This window comes from Pocillopora verrucosa, chromosome 6 (genome assembly GCF_036669915.1).
Source record: "Pocillopora verrucosa isolate sample1 chromosome 6, ASM3666991v2, whole genome shotgun sequence".
NCBI classification, from domain to species: domain Eukaryota; kingdom Metazoa; phylum Cnidaria; class Anthozoa; order Scleractinia; family Pocilloporidae; genus Pocillopora; species Pocillopora verrucosa.
The window spans coordinates 9,629,257-9,646,352 of NC_089317.1; the positions used below are offsets into that span (position 1 = coordinate 9,629,257).

Sequence of the window (17,096 nt, forward strand, 5' to 3'; positions counted from 1 at the left end):
TCTTTTTATGTTTATTTGTTGAGGGTTTTGGCATAGATGCTGTACCTTTTAAATGTGACCTGTGGGTCTGTAATTGTTGTTAAGCTCAGCACTGGCCATTGACTTCGTTTTTTTTAGTTATTATTTTACATGCCTGTGTTCTTCGCAGAGCGTGAGTTAACCCTTTGACCCTAAGAGTGACAACCATATAATTTCTCTTCGAAATATCACCTTTAACCACACAATAGAACACGAGAGGAAAGGAAAAGGAAGTGATTGGTTAAAAAATTCTCCTTTTCAGCATCATAGGTAATGTATAGAGCACAGCATAGAGACTATGCCTACTGATGTTCGAGTATAAACGGTAACGAGTGAGGGGTTTTGAAAATATGTTCAACTTTAAGGAGGTGACATTTTGATAAAATAGAGTCTTTCATCAATCTTTTTGTTGCCTGTTTCAGATTTCACAGGCTCCGCATCTTGAGATTGTTTTTTTCCACCCTTCATTTCAAAAATAGTACGCGCAGTTACCAAAAGTAAGGAATTTTTTGAACTGTGGAGAAAGGGCCGTGTTAACTATTTAATTCCCGAGTGGCTAGTATCCAATTTCCACTCAACATATCGCCGTTGAATCCCAAGGAGGCTGTGTAGTTAGGGCGCGTCTGGTGGTTTCGGGCTCTAGACTCCTGGCCCTCCATCCTGCCACTCACTGGATTTGTTCTCGGTTGCCCCAAGTTCAACTCCTTGGCTGCACTTTGTACACATGTACAGCCAACTGGCCTGCCTCCTTCCCGTTGGGGTTTTTTTTAATCAGCACGGTTCGTTTGCTTCCAATTTGTCCATATTGGCCCTTAAAAGAGGTCAGTTAAGTAAACTTACATACGAAACAGAATGAGAGCCATTTAAAAAGTTACGATTGTTTTAAAAAAACAAAATCTTTTTGTTAGTCACATAGGGAATGTGTAGGGAACAGTATAGAACATATACAGGTATGCAGGTTGACGTCAGGATGTTTAGGGTAAATGGATTTGACAGATCAAACAATTTCAACAATAGTATTTTCAACCATGTTTGGAGCTTTTTAAAACTGCGAATGGTAATCGCGGTGAGGCCGCAAAGAGGAAAAGGAGGAGAGGGCAAAGAGTTATAACAGGTAATTTGCACTAAAAAAAATTAGCCTCCCCCCTCTGGAATCTTGTTAACATTCTTGCAAATACTGTTGAATGTTGTTGATACAAAAGGGGCTTTCTTTATCTCTGTCCGGTGCTCTAGATCTAAGGCCAAAGCTTTTAGCAAAAGCTACACAGCAAACTCTCTGCTAATGGCCAGCTCTCTGCCGCCATCTCATTATGTCAAGTCACTTGTAGATTTTCTGTTGGTATGATTCTGTTTCTCTAATATTTGTTTCTTCGCAAAGCTTGAAACGATTTGTGCACTACTTAAATTAGTCTTTGTCAGACTTTCTTAAATGGAGATATACGAAAACGACGGCGGGCGAAAAATGGTGGGAATGGGGCCGTTTCCCAAGATGACCATCTAGCGTTGTTTGCCCGCCACCGACGAAGGGTTTAGAGGAGATTATAACCTTGCGACAGTTGCCTGGCAGTAAAGCTGACGTGTTGCAACATGCGATACCCTGCGCGAAATTGAGGGTGATCCTTTGGTATCGTCTACTGTTCAGGTCGCTTTGACAAAGTTGGATTGATTCAATGCCTTTTGCTGATTCTTCACCACCAGTCTTCCAGTAGGTATAAGTCTCTTGATACATTGTTTACGACTTTACATAATAATGTATCTGTGTTTATGCTGTAGCGTCCTTTGTGTGAAAATCTTTGAGGCGCGGTTGTCGTAAAGGAGGTTGAGATTTCTTTCCCTTGGCCTAGATCCTTTGTCCATATCGATAACTTTAAATAGATAAAACAAAAACCTAGTTCATTACTTCATGTCAGTCCTCGTCAGAACTACATTCCTTCTTCTTTCGGTTAAATTTCCTAACGTGTCTCAACACTTTTTTTCTATCAAGATAATCTGTTTTAACGGGATATGGAAACGTATGTGTAAAGCGTAACTAGGAGGAGAAAAAGCCAATTACACTTTGTTGGATGGTTCAGAACGATAACTAAAAGTTGTCTAAATACAACTACCTTTTTCATCAATGATGGCACCGGCTGGAATGATATAGGAGTTATATGCCATCCTGGCGATAACATTGTGATAGATAATAGAAATAATTAAAAGACGCTATTTAATATCAGTAGAAGTGATGAGGCCACCCTGAAAGTTTAAAAAGTGACTGAAGATGAACAAACGACTTTCCAGTGCTAGCTCTCCACACTAAGAAACTCTTGGACCTACAGGATTTTCCTGAACTTTACAAGTAGGTATCAATTAGGTGGAACGCCGCGTTCGCCACCTAATTGATACCTATGGCATCTTTTCATAGCGGTTTATTTTGGTTTCCTATGATTTGGACACACTTTTTAACTTTTGCCAGGCTTTTATTTTGTTAAGATAAAGGAAAACGTGTGCGGACGAAAAGTAGCGGAGATTTAGCCCTTTCCCATGGAAACCACCAAGCATCGTTCACAAGCCACCGACCCAGCACCTTTGACAGGTTACGCGCGCCTACTCGCTTGACGCTGACGGTTGCCTGGCAGCTAAGCTGTTGTGAAAGTAAAATGTGATACGTTGCACGCCATTGAAAGTGATCTGTCGTCTTGTATGCGTTTGTTGTAGAACATGGCCTCGGTTAACATAACTTCGGCTCTTAACAAAATTGGATTAACAAGGTTTGGTGGAATATTTCTCTGGCTGATTCTTCATCGACAGTTTGTCGGTAAGCTTAAGGCTTTCAATGCTTTGTTTATCACTTACATGGTTTTCGTATCTGTAAGTTTTTGTGATGTAGCTTTGATATCAGCGGGGATCATGCTCCAAACAAGGTTGTGAGCGTATGGCTGTTGAGACGGTGTAAAGCATATAATTCTCATCTTGTGTACTTGATTCATACATAAGATCGTAAATATTCGTAGATCACATGCATTTGCGATTCATAGTTTTCGACTTATCATGGGGAGATAGATTCTGTCGAAGCACTGAGGATGTCTTAATGCATGGTCCAATATATTTTGATAACAATTACATTCTTCAAAGCAGAAGAAAACTAGCTCACATTTAAGACGCTTTTTCCTTTAATTGTATGATCGTTGAGTCATAAAGGCTGGCTGGCTTTGTATTTATGTTATCGGATTTCACCCGTGAAAGTCATGTTTTTGTTTAGTCAAAATATAACACTGACTCACAAGGAGATAATCTGTTTTATTTAACGGAATAAGGAAACCGAGAAAACTTAAGCAAAGGGGCTAGGAGCCGTAGATTGATTTATTACTCTTAGTGATCAACTTGATCAATGATTCGAAATGACGACAATTTCGCCGAAACATTCCAGGTTCCTTTGTGCAAATTAGGATGCCATCTGTGGATGTAGACATAAATAAGGCGAAGATAGGCGTAGAACTGTTATTATGTTTAAATTTTACGACCAAAATATGACACAATCCGCTGTCTGGAAAGATTGAAGCTCGAAAAGGAAAAACGAATATACACATTGGGTTGTTGAGTCTTGCGTGACTGATGTTATGTTACGCGTGATTGTTGTCATGCTTTTAGCTTGACAACGATTATGGTTTCTGTGATCTGTCAATTTCCCTTTCTTCTATTGGGCGAATTGTTATTGTGCGTAAGATGATATGTACTCTAAATCCATTGCATCGCTCGCGATTTTGAAAGATGAACTCCAATGTTTGCTAACGCTTTCACATTTGTTAATGTTTGTTTATACTGAGGTTCTGCTTAGAGTTAGTGTTAAATTGTTACCAAAAATAGAGGTAAGCTTTGTTGTCAACTGCAGCTTTTCGGTGCTCAGCACTGCAAATGCTAAATGAGCCTAACATGAGTTTTAGTTTTCTTTCACTATTTTTAACTTTTTTGATGTTACGCAGAAGAGAATTGACTACGTAACGTGCTTTCATTTAGCACTCGCCTAAGGGAGGCTTACAGGCGGAAATGGTTCATTGGCTTTTAAGAGCTCGACAACAATGTGTTGATGACGGCTAAATATTATTGTTTGAGATTTCCTGCGTAATTGGAGGTGTAAACTTTACAATTAATTCTTAGAATCATTGTGGTCAGAAATAAATAATTTAGTTCTCTGGCGTCTTCACGTCGACCACATTAATATCCGGAGTGTTTGGTTTGGCGCTGTGTCACAAATGTGAAATGCAAAAGCAATGCCGCTAGCAATGTTTTAATGTGTCTGCCTTTATTGTTAAATTTGAAAAGATCCGAAGCTGTTCTTGATCAAACTGATAAGAGCTTCAGACAGGCACAAGGAACTGAATTGCCCTTTGTACTAAAAACCAAAAGAGAACGTAAGCTGTCTCTACGAAAAGTTTTCCTTCTTTCGAATATTCAGAGCCTCAGTTCATTTTTCTATTGTTGTTATTTCATATTTTTTAACTCCTTGGACATCCCGAGGGCAAAAGACAAGAAAGGCTCTGGAATGCTCTCAATAACGCAAACATATTGCGAGGGCTTTTTTCTGCCAGAAAATGGCTTTATTTTAATTCATAGATATATTAATTTTTGCAACGTCACCCTCTAAGTGTGCCTAATCAAGAAAAACCGGCTATTTTAATTTCCCATTTATGAAAGGCTCTTTGTCGTTGTTAAAGTGTTCTAGATCTTACTGATTGCCCCTCGATCGACACCTCTCGCAGTCTGAGATAATCGCACGCGATAAACGTCGAATAACTTGCCGTCGTGATTCTTGCCGTACCTCTTTGGTTTCATACAAGTTGAATACGATGTCGTCGCTTTTATTTGTAAAGCATAGTTTCAGTTATATTCAACTTGAAAGAAAAATGGAAGGAACAACATCCTCAACTTCTTATCACAAATCATTCTTCTCTCTACTAAAAATTCTAAAATTACTAAGCTATCGTTACAAACGAGAAAGTTGGTTTTTTCTTTTCCTTCTTCTCCCCTAAGGGCAAAATTAGTCTTCCTACTAATGAATGTTTTCTGAAGTGTTTTATTCTTTAACCCCTGCCCGTCTTGAAACGTTCTTTCAGTAACGGCTTGATATTTTCCTTCACTCTTACGACAATTTTCACCTTAAATTTGGGGATTTTTTTATTATTGAAATTGAAAAACAATTGCTGGACTGACAAGGACATCTCTTATTGGGGGGAAGGGGTGGGGGCTTTTGGTAAGAAGCCATATTGTATAAAGTTCTCAAAATGATAGATAAAATTTTGGGCGTGCAGTGATATTACGTAATATCTTAAAAGTGGCTGCTACTTTGGCTTACAAAAAGGAAGCAGTTTAGAGATCAATAATTTTACCACCCCTCTCCTAACACAAGATTCATGGAAATCAAACTACACCATTCTAGAAATGTAGCGAACGCATATTTTAACAAAAGTAACGAGAAGTGATCGAATATTTTGCAAAAATAAGTGATTTAGGGTTATTCAGTTTAAATCCATTCTTCAAAGAACAGTTACCTCTTAGTTCAGGATAAACAAAATTTGGAGTGAGTCAAAAAGTTACATTGGTGGGAACACTCTTACTGTTAATGTCAATTTTACGTTCGTGCAGCTGAGACAGGAAAAACGAGTACTTAGAGGGAAAAGAGGGCTCCCTTGGCACTGCCATAACCGTTATTGTATCTGTCAGCTTGGGTAGCATAGCATTGGGATTACTTCAAGTTGCTTTGTAAACAGGTCAATTGAAAAAGGAAGTGTGTTTACCTTTTAACTCTCATGAGTGATTAAGACAGAATTTCTCCTTCTCCTTAATTGATCCAAAATTCAATTTTCCGAACTGACGTAAGGCAAACAATAAGGAGAATTCAGTTTTTATGAGATCTTGGGTGTTAAAGGGATAATAATATGGTTACCCTCTAAGGAGGGCAACCGTTACTCTTCTCTGTATGATAAATTAAAAAGATTATGTCTTACTTCAATATGTTGTAGCCACTACAGTACTGTGGACAAAACCAGCCCCAAGTTGGACCCAAACGGATTCAAATGACATCAGAACAGTTGATATTCAAGTGTTGAAGGGCAGCACCCACATACATCTCAGTTGGAATTACACTTTGTCAGAAGGTTCAGATCTGAAGACAACAACTTTTTCCATCAATGATGGCAGCAGCTGGAATGACATTGGAGTTATATACCATGCTGACAATAACATTGTGATATATAACAAAGATAATTACAGGACGCGATTTAATATCAGCGATAGTAATGTGGCCACCCTGATATTAAAAAAAGTGACTGAGGATGAACAAGCGATTTTCCAATGCAAGCTCTCCACGCTAAGTAACTCTTGGACCTACAGTATTCTCGTGAATTTTACAAGTAAGTGTCAGTTCGGTGATATCCATCTTATTGCATCCGACGCATTGTGTAAAACTCCAGTCTTAAATCACTCTCGTTAGTTTTTATTGTTTAATTTACCAACCATCCCAACTGTGTCTCTTTGATAAAAATGTCTGGTTTTGGTATCCCTACTTCCCCTCTGTATTCAATCTGTCCCAAGATATACTATTACCATGACCAAACTTTCAAACCCAGTGTCGAGCTTTGGAAGGATTTCCTATTTTTGATCTACAGTCAAGACCCTTTATAGTTACAGTAGCTGGTAGCCCCACCAAAATGTTATGGGGTCTAGAGTTACCCGGAGTGATCAGCAAGCTACAGTTATAGCACGCATAGCTGTTCGCATGTCTGAGAAAGTTAACAGAAAAAGCGCCCAATTTTTCTTAAAATGACCCCAAGTGCCCCAAAACTATGCAAAACAGCAAAACCCAAAAACCAGCTTTAGAACATTCTTATAACCTCGCCGGTAAGGCAATGGTCTTTGTATTATCTCCTTAGAGTCAAAGAGTCTTAACTGGGAGTGTACGTCACATTAAAAGCAGAACCATGTGCAATTTCCGCTTTAAAGGTGCAATAGTCTGACGTATGGGAAGAATGGCGGTTTAAATTGATTTAGAATTGACGATTTTGGGGGGTTTTTTTTTGCCAGAACGACATCTGAATTGGGTGGAGCGACCGTTATCTGTTGTTGCTGTTGAACGTCACAACCTCACCCTTCGGTGGACCTATATGAAAACACTCGGCCTAGCGTCGTCATTTCGAGGAGCAGAATTTACTAATCTTAGCAGCGGGGAAAAAACCATTGCAGAGAAAGTGTTAAATACTGCACCAATCGTACATACAGCTTATAGACCTCGTTTTCATGTGGATTATATACAAGATACTATGGCGTCTATAACAATTGTTGGACTGAAAAGATCAGACAGAGGAAGATATAGATTTGATGTTAAAACCCTCAGGGAGGACATCAACGAACTTAACACGCTCTCCAGCATCATGGAGCTCACAGTACATTGTAAGCAAACAAACAAAAACTGTGGTTGGTCATGTAAGATGTAGCCTATATCTTTAAAACCAAGGTGTTTTTTACTAAGTATAATGCGTATCATAACCAACGTAAGTTGCAACTTCATTGGGATGGATCATCATTATTGTGATTGTGATTATCGTTATCCTTTTTGCTTCATCATTATCGTAAAGGTCATCGACATCATTATCGTTACTGTCGATTCTTTTCTGCATTCATTTTTTTGTTGTCGTCGTTGCTCAATTCTTTGTCTTCCTCCTGCAGAAAGTGACAACGTTTACATTTTGGGTGATACTTGTCGCTGTCAATTTAGGATCATTATATATATACGTAGCTTTTGCCAGACAGCTTGTTATATAACTTTTTCGTATGGTGTTCTTTAATTTTTGTGTTAAATAAGCGCGGTCGCAACGTGTGGATTTGACTTAAACGATAGTTTAGTTGTTCTCTCTCTACTTTTTCTACCTAGTAAAATGTGATTTATTTTCAGATGCGGCGAGCATGGCCAATGTTAGCGACCACCAAACTGTGCAAGAAGGATCTTATCTTCAACTGTTATGTCAAGCATTTGGTAATCCAACCCCAAACATAACGTGGACCAAAGTGCTTGAAAATAGTAACGATAGTAAATTGCTGCATCATGGAACCCATTGGAATTTAACAAAAATTAACAGAACTGCTTCTGGTTTATACAACTGTACAGCTGACAATGGAATTGGAAATCCAGTGTGGCGGCTGATAAAAGTCAATGTTACCTGTAGGTGTATCATACCTTGTCACCGCTTTGATTAGCATGGAGAATTTTAATTCCCATTATTTTTCCGTCTCCCAAAACAACTGGTAAACCAAAAAATGCCTCGGTTGACGTTCAAGAAGTATGAGTGATAAATATCTTCAATAAGGTACTTCAAAAACCTCTTGACCGGGTGAAAGCATTTGTGAAAAGTACTGTTGTCAGCGTCAAGGACTGACGTTTCGACGACATATACAGAAACTGAAAAGTTGCTCGTCAAAGATAGGTGAAAGGAATATGGCAAATGTTCGGCCAGTTTTACTGTGATCTTGTTTACTACAAAAGTTAATCAGCGTCGGTAATTCATCCTAATAGCAGACGCTAGCTGGAGTGGATTATTTTTACTCTTCTCTGCTTGTTTTTGTTACTTAGATTCTGCTAAGGTTGTTAAACTTGCTAGCGAACATCACGTTGCAGTACAAGGAAGTGTGCGTCTTCACTGCGAAGCCGAAGGAAATCCTCCGCCTGCTTACACGTGGTTCCCTTGTGATTCAAAGACCCAAGCATGTCATGAGAGTACACTTACCGTTTCCAACGCTCTTAACGACGCTGTGTACTCCTGCAATGTGGCAAATGTTTTGGGTAATGATACAAGAGAGACCAAAGTTGGTAAGTTTTAATTAAGCGATGCTAACTTAGAGTTATGAGGAATTTTTACATAGCTTCCTTTATGAAAATTTAATAACAACTTCACAGATCTCCTTTGGTATAGCAAACGATCACTGAATGCAACTTGTTCCTACATGTATTTAAACCTGATCATCACCTGCAAATAATTATATATATTCAAGGAAAGTTGAATCATACTCAGCCAAGCACTGGAATAGCTAATATTATGAAATGATTAAGATTTCACGGGGTCATAATCAGTCATATCTTTCTTTGTGGAAACCCATAAGTCATCATGCTAGCCATACCATGCTGACGAGGCTCAGCAAGACTGAAATAGCTGACATAGTTGTTAACTCGGTGTCTTAATTTTCCCGCTTATTTTCTTTGAAAAAGACCTCACTTGACTTCCATTGTTGCCGCTGTGTCGCCTCCAGTAGCATAACACAGCTTTAAACTAATGTTGCTTGTTTGTTTCATCAAACAGTTATAGCAGGCAATGTGATAAATGTGACACTTTTCATCAGTGAACAGTGTCCTGATGAAAATTTATCTGAATCCGTGTTGTGGAAGAACCTCGAACAAAAGGTAACTATTTGGCATGTGACACCACCACACACGTAAATAGATACCTTTATTCAGCAGAACGGTGATGATGTGCATATGGGATTCGCACTGTATAATTTTGCTATCGTTTCTTGTAGATCGAGGACCTATTTAAAAATGAAGGATACAGGAGCACAGAATTAACAAATTACAGGTATGTAGGCGAAATGAATTATTACCTGGGTAATCTGTCCTTTTTATGTATTTAGAAAGATGTTGCTGTGGACTTACTGTGACTCAGGCAAAAACATGATGTATTACAATAGCTGGAATTCCTATCCTACTCTTTACGAAATGTGTGCAGGTTATTTTTCAGTCCTCTGTTGAACTTATTACATTGAGGATGCACGAGAAAGGGGCCTAAGGTTTGCAGCCAGTTACCCTGAGATACTAGAAAGTCCTAGGATTTACAGCTGTTCTTATAAGTAGACCTGTTTTTAAATTCTTGTTTTTGTTCTGACCCTCCTAGGTGTGGTAGCGTGATTGTTGATTTGGCCTTGAAGTTCAATTCCTCTGTTAAAGAGGAGAAGGTGCTTTCAATGCTAAAAGATTCTGCAGAGAATGGAGGGCTGAAAGAGTTGGGTGTGAAAGCTTCAGAAATAGTAGGTTGGCGACCCGGAAGGCCAACTGAAGGACCCAAAAGCTCAACGTATGGCACAAAAACTACTGAAAATGCATGTAAGTAGGAATGAAAAGCGAGGATATGACTAGGACCAGTCCAGGACATTATTAGTTGCTGTAAGATGTGGTGTGTTATAATTTTTTTAATCACCTTTTAAAGTTGATAACTTACAAGTATAGATAAATCGATGCCACTATTGTCTCCGGAGGGGAATCGATTCGTTGGTAAGGCAAGCTCCTGACGTAATTATATTTGCCAGGATATTCCGAAGTGTGGCCAACAATATCAATTTTAAAAACCACTACATGATGGACGATTTTTTTTTCTTCTGTCAGATATAGTAATGTTAAAAGTAGAAAACATGAAAAACTGCTGAAAGCTTTGGCTACTTAACCTTTTTCAGCATTGTAATTTGCGACTCGTGACTCTTTACATTCGCTAGCCAGTGAATTTAAACTTGTTTGTGCTTGCATTAAATTGAATGCCTCAGCTTTACATTAGTTACATTTACATTACTTCCTTTCCTCAGCATCCGCTGTACCTTCCGAACTCCCTGCTCAGAGCGGGGATAACCAAGGTCTTAAGAATTGGATGATTGCTGTTATAGCTGGTGTTTCTGGTCTTGTCCTCCTCTTTGTCGTTATATTCTTACTTTGTTGGATCAGTAAAACTCAGAAGAAGAAGAAGGGCTCCGGAGGTAAGAAAATCACGCTATAAGTATTACCATTAGTGTAACACTGACACCACTATCGTTTCATCTCTCGCGATTTTGAAACCTTTTTAATTATCAACCCCGAACCCCGAAGGTTCATGTGAAAGTAAAAGCCGCTACCCGGTCGAAGCTGCTTTCCTCGACGTTGAACATACATGTCCAATGTACTTGTATAAATCAAGTTGGTGTCGATTATATCAAAAGCTAAGAGAAACGCGACTTAAGTTTGTGCCTGGTTTTCTCTTTACTTTGGGTGACAATACGAGAGATGGTTTCCCTTTGCTGATACTCCACGACCACATGAGCTTCATGCTAATTACTTTCAGACCTCTTTTTTATTATGAATAATTTCTTCGAGTTTACGATGTAACATAGTTTAATCTGATGATAGTAACGGGCATGTCATATTAACAAATACTTATACATTTCTTTTTGCTTTCTTTCAAGATGAAGCCGTTGACATGTCGACTACTTCGAGGTAAATTTTACTTTTTTCTGTTGTGATACTTTTCATGCGAAAGAGCGCTGTCAAATCTGCTTTCGCTTTTTACAGGTAAGGTAAAGTTGGTTACCGGGTTTGATCGACTAGTTTTATTAATTCACTAACAGACGCACCAAATTGCGGTAATTACAACGTTTGGCTCGCAATCAACAACTGATTACGTTTGTGTAGCTCCAAATAAGCGATCAAACGGATCACTAAGAGATGAAAAGTACGGCCAGGTCGCTTAGCTAGAGTGACATTGGCGGCGTTAAAGGGTCAATTTCCCACTTTCAAAGGCGAATTTCATTTGGTGAGCAGGATCTCACGCTGATAAGAACACTCTTGAGGTTACTTTGTTATACATCATTTACTTCATACAAATTGAAGTTGGTGGAAGGCAATGTTTGATATCTGTGATTGTAGCTATTTGATACTGGAGAGAGCCTTTTTGTTGGAGTCAAACACATTCTCCAGTTTTTGTGATTCGCTTTATTCATTCGTCCGTTTCTTTTTTCTTTTTTTGTTTAGGTATGTAAAGAATGGCCCCCACCATTCTGACAAGCCTAGCTCTAGCAGGGAATCTATTGAAGATGATCCATTCATTGCTGCGTCTACTTATTCCCAGAATTCAGTCGATAGAAGGGACAGGAAGAGAGATTCCAGTGTCAACTATGGATACCAACCAGACGGTAGAGAACTTAGACTTAAGCCAACATTCTTGATCCATATGATGCCTTATAAGGCTAACCGTACAGAGTTTTCTTGATAACGTTGAATGTGGCTGTTATTAATGTAAGGTGTTTTCATAGGAACATAACTTAAATCGCAGCCATAGTTTATTCCGGTTCCTGAAGCGTGAGGTTAGCCAGTTTGTTGGCTGCTTTCTGTGGATGGGATGTTAGCTCGTTGAAGTTATCCCCCTTTACGTCTGGTTTCTCTGACTATTCACCGGTTATCCTGTGTTGTTATGTAGACAACTGCCTGGAGAGGGGTACCGCGTGAAGTACGTGTCTTACCTTAAAATACAACACATTGACACAGACCATACTTTGAACCCCAACCTGTTGATTTTCTAGGGTTTTTTTTAAGCGTTACTAACGTGCCTAATGTAAACGGAAAATTGGTTTGCCTGATCAACCATTCGCGTAAACAGACGGCTCTTGTTGCAGCCATCTCGACACTATATTTCTTTTCTTTCCTTCCCACGAGGTTGTCAATTTAGAAAATAGGTTAAAATTCTTTATGTACAAATAATGCATCATTGTGTAAATACTCTTTTACAGTCGAATCTGGTTTTTGCTAAGTATCAAATTCGCAAGCAGTTATAAATTTCTCTGTTTTCTTCCCCTCCCCCCACCACCTTTTTGTCTATCTTAGATTCAGATCAACCACAAGGTGAAATGCTGCTAAAATCAGGCTCCCGTCTCCCCAAAAATGACCGTCTTACGGAAAGTACAGGAGAGCTTGATGTGACCTCCACATATTTAGCGAAAGGACCACAGAGAGATTGCAGCACACTTCCCTCCTACCACAGACCACCCTCTTATGAGGAAGCCTCGAAACAGAAAGATCGAATAATGATGACTGAACCAAGGCCGAGTACATCCACAGGCGGCAGGCAGAAGCGACGGAAAAGTCCCCCGGAAGACAGGTTTCTGTATCACCATGTACTACATTCACGTACTCTGTATAAGTACCTCTATTCAACTCTCTTTTCTAAGGCCACTCAATTTTTTTGCGTCGCAGTGAGTGGCTTCGTTCTTTCACGCTGTGCTTTGCAGTGCTTTGTTATGCTTTGCTGTGTTCTGTTGTGTTTGCTCAGGTCAGCTGTACTCCGCTTTTTCATGCTCTCTTGTGATGTGCTCCACAGGGCTGTGGTAGGCTGTAGCTACGTAAGCCAACCTGCTATCACCGAGACTCCCATCAATTTTAGAACATACCATCCCAATGATCTTCCAATTTTCCTTCACAGACGTTAGGACAACGTCTATCATCTCTTGGAATCCCTAATGCATATGTCGAATTATGATTGTCATATTGTACACAGGGCGGAAGAAGCCAGTGTAGCACCAAGTGAAATGAGGTCTAATCAAGACGGACATAGAAGTGACAAAGATAAAGGACCTCTTGATCCAACGGCGATATATGCCATGCCAGACAAGAAAAAGAAGTTGGATAAACAAAGTCCTGCATCCCTTGAATCGGTTTTTGGTAAGATGAATTGAAACTAAAAAAAAGAATAAGATTAAATTGAAAATTAAACATTTTAATAGTGCTGGAAGGAGAGCCTACTACTCAAAGGTGTATGGCAGACGTCTTTTCGAATGCATCAAACATTTCCCTCTGCCTGGTGTTACTTATTTTACCCACTTTTTACTTGGGTCGTCTTACTTACAAATCTTCCTTAAAGAATTTAAGATGTTCATGATCGTTTCCACCTACTCTTTTTTATCGCTAGACCCTTTCAAAGCGAAGGACAAATCTGCTAAAGGACCAATTCTACACAATCCTGGCAACTTGGATCTTGATGGCCCCGCTAATGCATCTACAAGTGAGGGGCCAAGAAACTTAATAATCCCCATTGAAATGTTACCTAGCAACCGCCAAACGCCCCAAAAAGATGATACAGGTAGGTAACCAAGTGTTAAATCTACGGGGTCGACTAAAGAACTCAAAAAAAAAAGGGAGAGAAGTTCCAGAGTATATTTCCTGCGTCAAGAAATATCTTATGATAACCTCGAGCTGTGGTGTTATAACTTAAAAAAATCTTTTCCATGGCCTATCTGTTCTTTTCCGGAGCCTTCTGTGGTCGCGTAAGGGCTCTTGACCAACAAGGGTCAGTGTTATAAAGACGTCGTTTGATATCATGATCACATATGACACAAAAGTGAAATTTTTCCATTAAGGAACGATCCACATTTGCAGTCATACTTCTGACTTTGCAACTACGAAGACACAGTGTGTGATAACTAAGTGTTATTGTTCTTCCTTTAGCCTTGACAACTGAAAAGTTTACTAACATCTAGTGTTATTTCCACGCAGAAAATGGAAAATCAGAGCCTTCATCACCTCTTAATTTCACTTTGGAAAAACGTCCACGGAACAGTTCAAGCGGTGCTTTACGTTATCAGCCGGAGCGGAGTAAACTGGTAAAGTTCATGGAATAAGATAGATTCTTCATTTCCGAAGTTAACTTTTACTCCACATACTCCAAAATAATCATGTACTTTGAAGTTGATCAAACACAGAGACGATTCTCTCGTAAAAAACGACATAGCTTTGACATACGATGCTCTGATGTTTATGATATACCAGCCAAACAAGAAGAGAAAATTCTATTTCTTTCCTTCACCCACTGCGCAAAATCTTGCGTTTAGCCGGCAAGCTTCTCTATTCTATGGACCAGAGGAGACATACTTACCTTTGTAAAACTCAGTTTATGAAACATGGAGTGTATGAAGGAAAGGAACACCAATTTTCTTATCCTCGTGAAGGGAAACGCCTCTTGTAATGTTTTCAAGGTTTCTTTAGATCCTATCACCTAAATTGTATCCGAACAATTGGGTCCTAATACTCCAGGTCAAAGTGGCCCTAGTTCTTTTGTTGTGGTAGGATATCGCATAAATTTGCTTAATTATTGTTGACATGTTTTTGTCTTAAATTCCGATCTTTTTCCCTTTTAATCCTGCAGCCATATAGGAATGTCCGTGGAGAACTTGTGAGACCAGATACACTATCACGAACTTCACAAGACTCGCACGACATAAAACCAGAAACACTTCCAAACCAGTCGAAGCCCGTTGGGTCCCAGACTCACAGCAGGGAATCATCGGATGCAAGCTACATCACCTACGTGGTCTGATGGCGCGGCAATCTGTCTTCCAAACAGGTCGCTATTGTTGCTTTGAACCCAAGACATCTAATTAACTTCCATACAAGTATCAATAACAGCTATGAGCCCATCTGAGTACATAGCTTTCAGAGCTGCAGAATGACTTCACTCAAGGAAGACAACTTACGTCCGCATGGCCAGCCTTAAAATTCCATCTTTGGACCTGATTCACTCAACTGGCCCGATCTAACGAAAATCTAACGAAATTCAAAAGACTTAACAGTGAACTTAGACATACTTATGTACAATAAAGTTACCGAGGGAATATTGCTTGCCAATATATCCCACGTAAGTGAACGGTGAATTTCGTAGAATGGCTAAGTGCTGGTTACTGCTAAACATTCCGAGTGTTTGCCGTTACACAGACGAATACAGCGGCTTTGGGGTATCACATTTTTCAACCAAAGGGATACAATGCATTTTGACCTTTCCGTAAGTTAAAATGTTTATATTTGTGAAAAATGCTTTGTGTCGCACATAAATGCGTAACAACATCAAAATATATAATTAAGAAGGAAACCAACAACTGAAGAAAAGGTAACATTCATTAAGTACATCAATTTGTGGAATTTTCGGTTTCATTAATAGAGACATTCTTATTCTCTCGGCAGTCAATATTGAAAAGAAGCTTCCAAATATTGTTTCTCGAACAATTTGACTCGAATTTTGGTGCACTGTATGTTAATAGTAGAGAGGTGATTAACTTAATTTTGTAGAGCGTTTCTTTCTTTTGGCAGTTAGTATCAGGCTTTGGAGGCCGTGGTGAATAGGGGGCAATTGAGAGAAATTCGACTAAGGGTTTTTTTTTGTTATTCGTTTTGCTACTATTAAGTAGGAAGCGTTCGAAGGCAAATGCCTCAGTAATATTCTGTCAGCTGCTGCTGAAGTTTGTTTCAATCACACTATTAGCTAGAGATAACCATAGGTAATTTTGTGAGATTATATTGCTTAATAGGAAATCTTTATTTTTGATCAGTTCGAAAAAGGGCTATAAATTTTAATAAAAGAAATTAAATATTCAGAGTAAAAATGTTGTCACCAGACTCTCATTAATAACCCCTTAATCCTCTAGAAAAGTGATGTGAGGGAGGGAGGTAGTTCAGTATGATTAAGTCATTTGTTTATCTCTAGTATTTCGATGCAATTTGAATTCAAAAAATGTTAGAGAAAAATGTTAAAGTTATTTGGGTTCAAGTTATCGCGATAAGTTTCCTGATTGCGACAGCCTTGTTGTGTTCTACGTAGAGAACGTATACCATTCATGTTCTTTTTCAGTCTCACAGGTTTCATGATATCCCGCAGGTATCGATCCGAAGCCAGACCGTTTCAGCTTATCGACGCCATTTTGGACCACCTCAATTTCATGCAAGAGCTTTAGATCACGCTGGCCGAGTGAGGTTCCGCAGGTTGACTCGCTTCGGTTTTGACGCCTTGTTGTAAAATTGCACCCATTTGATCAAACGACTAGATTCATTACAAAATTGGGCTTTGAGCCACGTCACAATTTGCTTTACGCAAGTATATTTCCAAATAAAACAGTAAGGAATCACTTATCATAAAGTTCTTGTTTTGGCTAACGCAGTTAGAGATTTATCCGGTTGATTGGAAGCATTAAGTAAGTTGTTGTTCTTTGTTAGATGCTTGTAAAAGTCTTAAGGTTAGTGTTCTGACATCAAATTTTTAATGTTTTAAGGTCAGTTGGCCAGCATGCCCACTCACCCACGGATAGTGAATACCAATGTGTGTACGTAAGAGTGAGTGGTTGGTGAGAATCAGAGAGAGAGAGTGATCGTTCAGAGTTATGAGTCGGTCGACCAGAGTTTCCCGAAGTAAGTAAGAGATGATGAGATTTTATCAGTAAGTCAGATTCAGTGATTAAAGGAAAGAGTGAAGCAAAATTAATGTAATTAGAATGGTATAGAG

At 39.1% G+C, this 17,096-nt stretch overlaps 1 protein-coding gene across 1 annotated transcript; it reads left to right on the forward strand.

The window, feature by feature from the left end:
• The first annotated feature begins 2,652 nt into the window (after positions 1-2,652).
• LOC136282018 (uncharacterized) lies at positions 2,653-16,258 on the forward strand. Its single transcript, XM_066169149.1, has 16 exons — positions 2,653-2,815; positions 6,018-6,407; positions 7,078-7,443; positions 7,946-8,212; positions 8,621-8,857; positions 9,345-9,445; positions 9,562-9,617; positions 9,933-10,141; positions 10,615-10,782; positions 11,245-11,275; positions 11,810-11,970; positions 12,659-12,932; positions 13,329-13,492; positions 13,740-13,910; positions 14,324-14,430; positions 14,973-16,258. The coding sequence occupies exons 1-16, from the start codon at positions 2,719-2,721 to the stop codon at positions 15,141-15,143; spliced, it is 2,970 nt and encodes a 989-aa protein (XP_066025246.1). The 5' UTR covers positions 2,653-2,718; the 3' UTR covers positions 15,144-16,258.
• Positions 16,259-17,096: the final 838 nt, after the last annotated feature.

What these genes read in the sequence shown, in the direction of transcription:
- LOC136282018 (XM_066169149.1), top strand. Translation starts at nt 2,719, where the DNA reads ATGGCCTCGGTTAACATAACTTCGGCTCTTAACAAAATTGGATTAACA. An exon ending in TATTCTCGTGAATTTTACAA is followed by an intron (nt 6,408 to 7,077) that starts GTAAGTGTCAGT and finishes TTTTTTTGCCAG; the next exon opens with AACGACATCTGAATTGGGTG. An exon ending in GCCCCAAAAAGATGATACAG is followed by an intron (nt 13,911 to 14,323) that starts GTAGGTAACCAA and finishes ATTTCCACGCAG; the next exon opens with AAAATGGAAAATCAGAGCCT.